This window comes from Trachinotus anak, unplaced genomic scaffold (assembly GCF_046630095.1).
Source record: "Trachinotus anak isolate AG129_WGS33_773 ecotype Australia unplaced genomic scaffold, CSIRO_AGI_Tana_v1 ptg000023l, whole genome shotgun sequence".
Taxonomy (NCBI): Eukaryota; Metazoa; Chordata; class Actinopteri; order Carangiformes; family Carangidae; genus Trachinotus; species Trachinotus anak.
The window spans coordinates 6,675,262-6,686,926 of NW_027273874.1; the positions used below are offsets into that span (position 1 = coordinate 6,675,262).

The 11,665-nt window shown below is 39.8% G+C and overlaps 1 protein-coding gene across 1 annotated transcript; it reads left to right on the top strand.

Moving 5' to 3' along the window:
- The first annotated feature begins 38 nt into the window (after positions 1 to 38).
- Positions 39 to 9,175, top strand: rasl11a (RAS-like, family 11, member A). The gene is made up of 8 exons (XM_071459960.1): positions 39 to 561; positions 2,543 to 2,599; positions 2,752 to 2,834; positions 4,626 to 4,666; positions 4,750 to 4,879; positions 5,110 to 5,185; positions 6,072 to 6,148; positions 7,316 to 9,175. The coding sequence occupies exons 1-8, from the start codon at positions 405 to 407 to the stop codon at positions 7,460 to 7,462; spliced, it is 768 nt and encodes a 255-aa protein (XP_071316061.1). The 5' UTR covers positions 39 to 404; the 3' UTR covers positions 7,463 to 9,175.
- Positions 9,176 to 11,665: the final 2,490 nt, after the last annotated feature.

An 11,665-nucleotide genomic window follows, 5' to 3' on the forward strand; every position in this document is an offset into this window, starting at 1 on the left:
TCTCTCTCTCATCTCCTTTTTCATTATTAGCAACGATACAAACAGTGCGGTCAGTGGCAGAGCTGCTCATTGCTGAAAGATCCAGGAGGAGTGAAAACTTTTCCCCAGCACCCAGTGGAGGAAAACTCTGTCCTGGAACTCGGGTTAATTGCAAATATTGGATCTTAAAGGAAAATCTACTTTTTTTTTTTTCTACAGTGGTTTCCGAATGAATTTTAAGCAGCAATTATTGCCTAGAATAAACCACCGGATACCTCAGGAGATCCAGAATAACTAAGCTGTCCGTGCGGGGACATTATGGGAATACTGGAGTGATTTCTCTTCCTCGGAGGGGGGGGTTCTGCTGCAGGCAGTGTTATTTTCCCAGGCAGAGCAGGGCTGATCTGAGGGCAGAGGGGAGCTCAATGCGGCTGACTGGAGACCCTGCACCGGGAACCATGAACAGCAGCGGGTCTGGCAACTTTCTGCTGGTCCCCATACCGGAGTATCCCCTGCTGGACTGTGTGCCCAACAAGACGGTGAAGATCGTGGTGCTGGGAGCGAGCAACGTCGGGAAAACCGGTATGGAAGGAGGGGAGGATTTACTCCTTTACTGTGGCACTTGTATTCAAATGATTGGAAGTTTTTCACAGCAGCTGAAACTGAGGCAGGAAATGGCAAAAAAAAGATTTCATGATATTGATGATATGATTAGCACAGAGTGAACTACTCATCACGCAGCTTGTTACTGTGATAATAGAGGTAGAAATACAGCTGTGTGCTTAAAGTAAAAATAGGAAAAATGATGGAGATAAATCACCCATCCTGGACGGCAGGGGGAGACAGTTAGCATTTTACATACTGTCATTTCAAAATGGATAAAAACTTATATTTATTATATTATATTTTTAGATTTTTATTATTGATGCATGTATGTGCTGCATTTTACTATATGAGCAGGTTTCTATGGAGTTAAATTTAACTATTTTTATACTTTATACTTTTTAATCCATAACAATCATCATACTTCATAAGCTGATCATAGGTTTTGTGTGTAAAATCTTAATTTTAAGTCACTAGTAGCTAAATGTGGTGGAGAAAAAGAGCAATATTTTCATATGATACGTAGCAGAGTAGAAATATGAAGTAGTTTATAGCTCAGAAGTGTACTTACGTAGCCTTCTTGTGTAAATGTCATTAGTTTCTTTTCACCACTAAATACAACCAACAGAAAGATGTCATTGATATTAAGCTCTTATTTTGGAAAAGGGGGGAAGTGGTCACTGTGCAAAAATACTAAAAACTTTAAGGCAACAAACAGAGAAAGAGGCAAAAACAAATGATTAGAATAACGTAAAATGAAAAATATCACATATCCAATATGGTCAAAGAAAGAAAGACAAAGGTAAAGGTCAACTCCAGCGCAAACATAACATGAAGGTTTTCAGAATACAGACATGTGCACTTATGTATGAAAAAAAAAGCAAGTCCAGGGTAGACAGCTGTCACAGTGTTAGACTAAAGACTAGACTAAACACATGGGTGAGTGTGCAGCTCGCTACAAGTGGCTAATTTGTCAGACTGAGGGTAAGTGAGGGATTTACGATTTATAATAAACCTCAGGAGTTATTAAAGCACATGTATAACAACTGAGGTTATGTCTGCATGTGTAAATCAAGTTATGTTACAACTGTAAATCCATGACAGGAAGTCTGTGATGCAAACTGGAGGCGTGGAATTAAAAAGGCATGAACATTTACCAGTTTGGGGGGGTCTCATGAAAGTTGGTATCAAGTTGCATTATGGTAATTGTAGGTTTCTGGGTTATTGGAGCTAGACTTATACTAGAGACTAAAAATGTATACATTTCCTCCTTCGCTGCTCTGATTTTGACCAATCTTGTTTTTAAACTGTCTCTTGTGAGTCTCCTAACTTTATTAAAGTGCAACACTTAATTAGTGGCGTGGTCCTTTGACGTGTAAAATCAGAAATGTTCTCCTTTGATGCTCTGACGGGAACATAGCAGGGAGAAAAAGCCACTGCTTTGATTAAACCAGATTCTACATGAAACTGGGCCGACAAGAGGCTGCAAGAGTTGTAAAAAAAAAAAAAAAACAATGTCCAGAACCGAATAACAAAGTGATAGATTAGGCAATCATTTACCCGTTTGAGATGACGCATGACCGATTGCAACATCCGATTCTCAGTATTGGTGGATCATTTTCCCAGTTCAGACTTTTGGTCTGTTTGTTCAGCTCATCTCTCTGCTATGAAAGCCTTCAAAAAAAAAAAAAATCAAACAGGGAAACTGAAATTTCCACTAACACTCGTTAGGAGCAAATATTAAGTGCTACACAGGTCATACACACTATAGTACGACTCTAAAAACCGTTGTGCAAGTTCATCTCTTTTCCCTAAACAGTCCCCAAGATGACACTGATTATTTAGAGAAATGTGATCATGTTACTCCTCCGGCTTGGTATTTCCACCCACTCATTGTGACACACTTTAACTCTTTCTTTTTTTTACATCTCTGATTCAGAGTTTTCTTGTTTCTTTTCAGCTCTTATTGTCAGGTTTCTGACTAAGAGGTTCATTGGGGATTATGAAGCAAACACTGGTGAGTTTCTTTTCCTGCAAAAGTAAAAACATAAATGCATGTACAGACTGATTTCCCTCTGCTAAACCCCTCTCCTCTAGAGAAACCCCACTATTGACCCATTCATCCATTCACTCATTCACCCATCCACCTGTCCCTTTCGTTCTCCCCAGGAGCGCTCTACTCCAGAAAGGTCACGCTGGATGGGGAGGAAGTGTCACTTCAGATCCAGGATACTCCCTGCGTCGCTCTCCAGGTAACTGGTGGAAACACAGAGACAGCAGCCATGTTTCCATCCCAGAGTTTTCATGTGCAGCGTGAACAGAACAGATGAATGGAAACATCAAATTGTGATTGAAAAAACCTCTTCTGTATTGGAAAATCACTCATCTATCCTTGCTGGATGCGGTTTTTGCTGCAGTTTGTGAAGATGATAAATGAATGATGTAAATGCATTTTGCACATCAGCTATTTCCACTGTCATCCAGAATATTCATAAGCACAAAATGACATGAACATATGACTGAAATCAGCTGATGAAGACCCTCCTGATACAGTATTTGAAGCCACATTGTCAACATTCACTTTCGAGAAGCTCATTCTGTCCCCAGTCTGTTGTTGCTGTTTAACCACTGCACAAGGAAGTAATCAGAGAGTTAAAGGAGCTTGATAGCTTTGGGGTCATGGTGTTAACTTCTGTGTGGAGTTAATAAGGCCCCAAACAAGCCCAGCTAGGTACTTGAATTCTTCTTAATCCTTTCAAAGAGTATTTCATCTCCAATCCAGACAGAATGCTATGGCAAAGCAGTTAGCAATACTGGGAAAAAACAAGCCCACCTCAGACATTTAGATTTGTTTAATGATCCTTAAATCTGCATTGTTTGCTCAGTTTGTTTTCACCCTCTGACTGTGCAAGAGCAGGTAGAAAAGGTTTGCTCTAGAATCTAAAGAGTTAGCTTTATAGCAATAAACAACCTACCAACCAATAACCCTAACCCTATATATACAACCCTGTGCATCCCTGTGCAAATGTACTATTTTTCCATTTTTAAGGTGATAACTTGACTCCATATTAAGCATAGATGAGCATAGTTTAATATTAACATTGGGTTTTAAAATGTTTAAATTTGCATCATTCATTGATAAGATTGGTGACAAAGTTCAAAAAGCAGAGGCTTCTGTGCTGCGTCACTGCTGCTTTAAATCTAAAGGTTGAAACAAAACCCTCAAAGGCAGACAAAAAAAACTTCAATTTTTATCGCAAAGCAATTTCAGGAATGTATTTGAAGTAATAGGAAGTGACCTTAGTGAACATCTCCTCGCTCATGATGAGTATAATGAGTGCAACGTGCCACACAGCTCACCCTGCTCCACACCGGCAGTCTGTTTACCAAACCAGGCCTCAGAGCTGCTCATTTCCTTCACCAGGGGAGATAACGGAGGGTGAGGACGTCCCCCCTGGCAGGATGGAGGATGATGGTGACCGGCTTCCAGAGATTAGAGAGAAATAATTGGTGTGCAGAGACAGGAGGAGTCATGTGTGCAGAGCAGAGAGGTCGAGAAGTTACCGAGCTTCTGGGAGATTGTTAAAAAGCTGCAGCTGGAGAGAGAAACTCATAAAGTGGGGCTGCAAAACAGACAAGAGTGTCCGTAATTACAGAGCTGTATGTGTTTAAAAATGAATTTCTGGTGCCTGGCGTGGTCACAGAGAGAACATTTAATCTTGATTACACAAAATATGCTTTGCCTGGTAATCATGTGGACAGAAGTGAGGGGAAGGAATTGCCCAACTTGAAGTCGGATTGTTTCTAGGTGGTCCAGTGGGTCCGGAGTCTGTGTCTGCTCCGTCACTTTCAGCTAATGAGCATTTTAAAACTCCACCTTTGACAAAATGTGATGGACAAATATCACTACTTTCTAGAAATTTCATGCACTGAATTCATTTATTCATCTGATAAATAGCCCACAGCTTACTTGATAATGAGAATAATTATTAATTGCAGCCTTAGCCTTGATTACTGCGATACTAACCCGTCTGTTGTTGCAGGATGATGCTGAGGGCCTGTACTGCCAGGAGCAGATCAACAGGTCAGACTCATGAAATGACTTTAACCAAACTTCACGTACTTAACTAATATCTTTTAATAACTGTGTAATAACTGGACTTCCAGGTCGATCTACTGGGCGGATGGTTACGTGCTGGTTTTCTCCATCACGGACCACAACAGCTACCGAACCATCCAACCGCTCTACCAACATGTCAGACGCATACACCCCTCTGGAAACATACCTGTTATACTGGTCAGTACCGTGTCTCAGTTTGGGAATAAGTGGTTTAATTTTGTTGACAATCAGTTTATTTGGATTTAAAGCGCTCAGGTCAATGATTAGCTCATCTTTATCCAGACAAATTGCATCAGCACGTAGCAGCGTCCAAGTCTGTCTCTTATATCGGGAACAGACAATAACAGTTACCTACTAACCCTAATCCCTGTAATGCAATCTACTCTATAATCTGTAATCTCATGCAGGTTGGCAACAAGAGCGACCTGCTCCGTGCCCGACAAGTGCCTGCAGACGAAGGCGAGACGTTAGCAGCTTCGTTAGGTGGGGCGTCCTCCTTTTCCTCCTCCTATTATTTCTCCTTCTTCTTAAACACATTTCTGAATTGAGAAATGAGATTAACACTGTGAACATTAGAGTTTACATGCAAACATGAATGCTGTATATAAGTACTGAAGCTAAGGTCTGTTTTGGAGAGAGCTTTTGGAGGTCTTGTGGTCTGAATTGGTCTTAAACCAGACCAGACTGGACTAAACTTGACTGGTTCTGCCACGTCTCAAACTCATCCTGAGGCCCAAACCTATGAATTTGCTTCTATAATTCATCCAGTACTGACTGTTGGCTCAGGCTTTGGTTGGGTAGGAGAACTCTAATTTACTCAAACTTAAGGTTACGGGGTAAATGTCTCAAAACTATTGGATGAATCACCATGATATTTGGTACAGACAATCATGGTGCCCAGAAGATCAATCCTAGTGTCTTTAGTGATTTACCACTGGCAAAGATTTCACTTATCCAGTGAAATATCTATTCGGATGGATTGGCGCAAAATCTTGTACAAATATTCATAGTTTCCAGCTGATGTATCCTAATGAATAACATTGATCCACTGGCTTCCTCTAGAACCACCAGGAGGTTCGCATTTTTGGTTCATAATGAAAAAGCCATTATCATGAGAGCTGCAGACAGTCAAGTCAGTCTTGGTCCAACATCAGTTATCTGTTAGATCTGTTAAATGTTTTGTTGTCTTAAGGAAACCTGATCAGAGAACTGCTGTAAAAGCAGCTTTAGAAAAAGGTCCTCACACACACACACTTCTGTGCCTGCTCCTGTGTGTCTAAACTATATCCTGCATGCTGTCTAATCAATGAGGAATGCTGAGAGTTATCTGGAAGATAAGTCCTGGTCTGAATACTGCCTCTGCTCACAGGAGGAGTTTACTTTGAGGCCTCGGCCAGAGAGAACCATGAAGGAGTCCACGCCGCCTTCCTACATCTCTGTCAGGAGGTGGGACTTCTCTTTGTCGTTGTTGTTGTTTATTGGTTTGTTAACGTGTCAGTGAAGGGTTGGTGGATTATTTAAAACTATGATAGGCATTTTATAGAAAGATGTCAGGACGGTTCACCAAACTTCAGGGATTTTCACTTCCTGTGGGGTCTCTGGTTGCAGCAGATTTCCCACTGATGCCCAGAGTCACCAACTAGTACAAGAATACCATATGTTTGTCCTTGAAGCATTAAAGAGGGAAAAAGCCCACAATAGACTGTTCTGTATATTTGTTTTTCTGTTGGAATAATAGGCTCACTATATTTGCGTGTGTTTAAATCGCCTGTTTCCTTTCTGGTATTTTAAAGAGCAGATTCCCAAACCTTTGCTTTGTTTAATGTCAGGATGTTTTTACTAATGAAGCGCCATAAAGCTGCATTCATTTTTATTAACACGGCTTTTGCTGATTTATGTTGACAACAGATCCAAAGATATCACTTGTAGTGACGAGCTAACGGAGAATTATGGCCCAGCTCTGCAGTCCCCCTCAGCTCTGTGGAGCTTTTTAGCATCTTTTAGGTCATTGTTTTGGTTTTCTGGCCCAATACTCAGCTGCCATTACTTTTACATAAAAAAAAACTGTACTTGCACAGCACCAAGCAGCAGACAGACACGGTTAGCAACTAGCTGGTGAACAAAACGGAGCATTTAGCAGCTGAAGAGCCAGATATTTCCCTCAGGAGTTGACGGAAACTAGAACAGACTGAATAGAAGAGTGAATATTTGAGTTACATTTATCAGGTGGCCAGAAACATGACTCCATATGAATAAAAATAGGCAAGCATAACAACTTTAATTTTAATGCAGCATTAAAATTCTTGTTGCAACCTTTTTCTTTTTCTCAGTTGGATACTTTTAATTAGTTGTAACAGAAAGAAATATATAAATTACATATAATTGTTCTTGTAGCAGGAGTCCTAATGTAAACAAAGCATTATTGTAATAGTAAACTACAGATCATTATTCTTACTAAAATGTCGTGACTTGAGCTGGTTTTAAGATTTGACCTCATAGATGGCTTTGAAACTTTTCCCTCAATATTTGAAACTGACCTGAAGCTCAAGCAAAGTTAACTTAGTCACATTTTGTATCTTATTTTGGCGAGCCACTGCTCTCTCTGTCCTCCAGGTGATCCGAGCACTGGGAGGAGGTAACGGGGAGAAAAGGAGAGGAGGCCTCCACCTGGCCAGACCCAAATCTCCCAACATGCAGGAGCTGAAGAGGAGATTCAGGCAGGTCCTCTCCTCCAAGGTCAAGTCAGCCACGACTCTGTGAACACAGGAAGAGCCCGGAAAAAAGGACGCAGGCAGACACATGACAAAGAGCTTCCTCAGAAAATTAAAGTTGTGGATTTACTGTCGTGGAGGGCTGAGGAACTCATGGCATTAACGGCATGAAAACACACAGCTGGACTTCTCTGCAGTGATAGAAGAGCACAAGCAGTCGTCCTCAGATGGATAAAGACAAGGTCTGCATGAAGCTTTTCTGGCAGCTGAGCTCTTCTCAGTGTTTTGGACGAGCGTCAACATGGTCAACATGACCTCTTCCCAGGCTCAAGTAGCACAAGGATGCTGCTGAAAGCGGACACGTCAAAGACTGCTAAACAAACAGTATGTGTTGTGTCAGAAACTTGGCATGTTTACCATGACGGATATTGAGCGAGTCAGCAAACTCAACTGACTGGGTCGTTGTTACCTAATGAACATATTAGGAGCACAGTCCTAAAACACTGACACAATTCAGGCTGAAAAATCACTCTCAGCGAATTTATTACATCAAATCAATAAATAATCATTGATTTTACCCAGTCAGTCAATTTTCACAGAAAAAGCAGATGTTGCGAATGACTTCTCACTGAACTTATTTCAGGCCCAACATTTTACTTTTTCATTTATGTTGGTTTTAGTTTTGATTTTTTTTTCTTTATGGAACTAAATGATTCTCAAAACTGTCAGTTTCTATTTTTTTATTTTTTAAATACCAATTCAGGTTCATTCATTCATCCCTGTGAGAAGTTTGCCACATCTGGACTTTGCTGATACCAAATAAATGAGTCTCTGGCCTCTCTCTTGCAGAGTTTTAATAAGAAAATAGTCAAAACAGGAAATGACCCTAAGACTCAAGGCTGTACACCGAGATAAATGCTGACATTTGACAGCCGGAAACGAAACCCTGTGTAACAAAAAACAAGCAATGGAGGGAACTCCTGATAAATATGGAAGTCTATGGCTGCCAATAATAAAATGCAAACAGGCCAAAATTTTATTTTCCATTGATTTGCTATCAGAATTAGATTTATTTTCCAATGCATGATGGTATGATAAAATTAAAATTTTAAAAACCAAATTTCACTTTTATATTTGAAAATGTATAATAACACTGCCAAAATTAAAGTTAAAATGAAACTTAACTGATAAATAATTTTCACTGGGGACATCTTGCCATAAAGTTAATGAAACTGAATCTTAATTCTATTCTTTAAGAAAATAAAAGTATACAAAATAGCAGGAGTCTGCCAAGCCTTTCTGTGAAATTCATTAAAGTCAATTATTATCAAAATGACCATAAAAACGGTAATTTCAAGTTTATTGTCATTACAAATTAGCTAAATAATTCATACGCAAATTCAAAGTCAAGTTTACAGTTTTATTTTCTTGGTTATGTGTCACATCGTCTGCCAGTTTTAAAATAAAATGTCACCGCTTCATTATCACTATGGCAGCATTATGCTCTGGAGTACAGAGAAAAAATACGGTTTTGATTTTTTTTCCTAAATATGAATTTTTCACAAAAGTTCATGGGCACACAAATGGAAAATGAGGTTAAAATTTGATTACCTGATTTCATTTCAATATTGGCAGCCACAGCTTTCCCTACAATTAATCTGTTTCATGTGTTTCAGTGGGTGTGAACTCAGTCACCACAATCTTGTAACCTGGCCTGATGAGAAGCCAGAACTCTGTCCAATAAACAATATACTTGAGAATCCATGTGACTCTCATTTACAAGCCCCAGTTTGTTTGTGACTTGTGTGCAATTGTGACAAAGTAAGTTTTTCCACTATAGCTCAGAATCCAAACTGAGGGTGTGATTGCTCCTCTAATGGTTCACAGTCTGGGGAATATTTCATTTCTATTGTTTTAAACAAAGGGTTTAGTGCTGTGTGCAGTTAGTGTTGCTCCACGGGCTTTTTCTTTCCCCAACATGGACAAGCCGCAGCTTCTTTACTCAGTGTTGAGCTTGAATCGTTGCAGGATTTGCTGGTTGTGTTCATGGGTCAAAATCCCAAACTACTAATGAATCCATAGAATTAATGTAGCTGTAAGGTATAATCTGTGTTAAGATGGGATGTGTGTGTGTGTCCATATGTATGTTTGTGTGTGTGTGTGTGTGTGTGTGTTTTCTGCCGTTCTCATGACCTCTCCTTTCACTGACACACACACAAAATTCCCAGTAAAGACAAATTCCTCTGCATCTGGAATTTCTTTCTTGGTCACTGAACCACCACTCTAACCCTTCTACACACACACACACACACATACACACACACACACACACACACACACACACACACACACCGCTGACCCCAACTCAGGACCTTATACCCTTTGACCTTTAAAAGCAGCAGGGCTCCATCAGAGTCTGGAAAAAAGACGAGATAAAGCCAGTCGTCTCACTCTCTGTGTATTGAGTCAAAAATCCTGTGATGGTATTTGATAAATGCCAAGACAAAAATAAATGTATGTGTATGAAAGTGTGTGTGTGTCTGTGTGTGTGTGTGTGTGAGAGAGAGAGAGAGAGAAAATATATTCTGGTAATTTTCAGCTACTTTAAGTCCAATTTCCTCTTTGAGAAACTGACTTTCCACACACACACACACACACACACACACACACACACACACACCATGTCACTCCTAAAGACCTCTTTCCTGTGTGCCACTGGAACAAGTGTTCCTACATTCTCAAACGAGCATTGAATTCCTCCCTCTTTTTCCCTTGAAGCCAGTCATTGTGGAACATGCTTTAAATGTGAGTTTATTTGATAGATGAAGAGTTAATGTGACATTTATGAGGCTGGATTTAGAAAACTGAGCCTCTGCTAAATGTTCCCTTTTTCGGTAAGGGCTAAGGAAGCTGAAGTTAACTTCTGGGTTCTGCTCTAGAAGTAAGAAAACATAAAAATCAAAATAACATTGACATTGTTACTAAATATCCATTTCTACAACATTATCTTGCCCAACAGTACGTCATGCACTTCACGCCAGGGCGGTTTTTCAGAGGATCGCTGCAGTGCCGAGATGCAAGAAGGCCAAAAACATCAAATCTTAAGGAAGAGCAGCTCTGTGCACTTCGGTTCATGCAGGTACTCGATCAAAACACAAAGCTTTGTCTTAAACTCAGAGACAAATGTTTGACATCAGATAGCACACACCTGTGTTCATTCAAGTGCACACTGACATAAATATCTAGAGCCTCTGTGTCTCCAATTTCTCTTGATCATCTCTGTGATGTTTCTGCACCGTGACTAAATTCTACCTGTGGTAAATTCAATCGATTGGACGTGATTTGGAAAAGCACACACCTGTCTATATAAGGTCTCACTGCTGACAATGCAGATCAGAGCAAAAACAATGAGGAAGAAGAAGCTGCCATCAGGGGGAAAAGAGCCACAGAGATCCTGTATGTATCCTGTATAATACTCTATCACGTCATGAATGGCAAAGAATTTGCTTGACTTGTAACAGATAATCAATCAGTTACCTCTATTTTAGTTCATTTAAAAAAAAATGCTTTTAGCATGCATGAAAGTCTTATTGACAGGTGCATTGGATCAAAAACCCTTGACTGTGCAAATAACAAAGAATCCATCACACTGTTGATTAGTTGTACTCACTTAACTAGTACCTAAGTTTCAGTCATTATACCTTTGTCAAGCTACTTTCACATCAAGGTCACCGTATTTATATAAATATAACCCAGGAAAACAAAAAACATTCAGCAGTGAGTTGGATTCTTTGGCTTCTGCACCATCACCAAACTGTTCCTTTTCTGTGTCACTTTACCAGCGACAAAAAAAAAGTTTTGCCTTTAAGCCTTGTCTACAATGCACCATAATTAGGTTTTGATTTTGAGGATCAAACTAATAAAAATGTATTCTGTTTTTGAGACAACATATCACAAGTCTTTGGTTCATTATGTACGAGGGACGAGAGCTGACTTTCATAAACAGACTGATCAGAAAAAAATAAAAAATTAAATCAGTCAAGGACATTGCTGGGATATGATAGTGTGTGTGTGTGCGTTGGAAATCAAAGTACTTTAATATTAGTTTGAGTTGGCACTGTACTGCTTGTATGGAAATAAAAGCAAGACAGTATTTAGGGCAGAGTTACAATTGTTTCCACATTACCGAAGTCTATGGAAACACACACACACACACACACACACACACACACACACACACAAATACACCCTG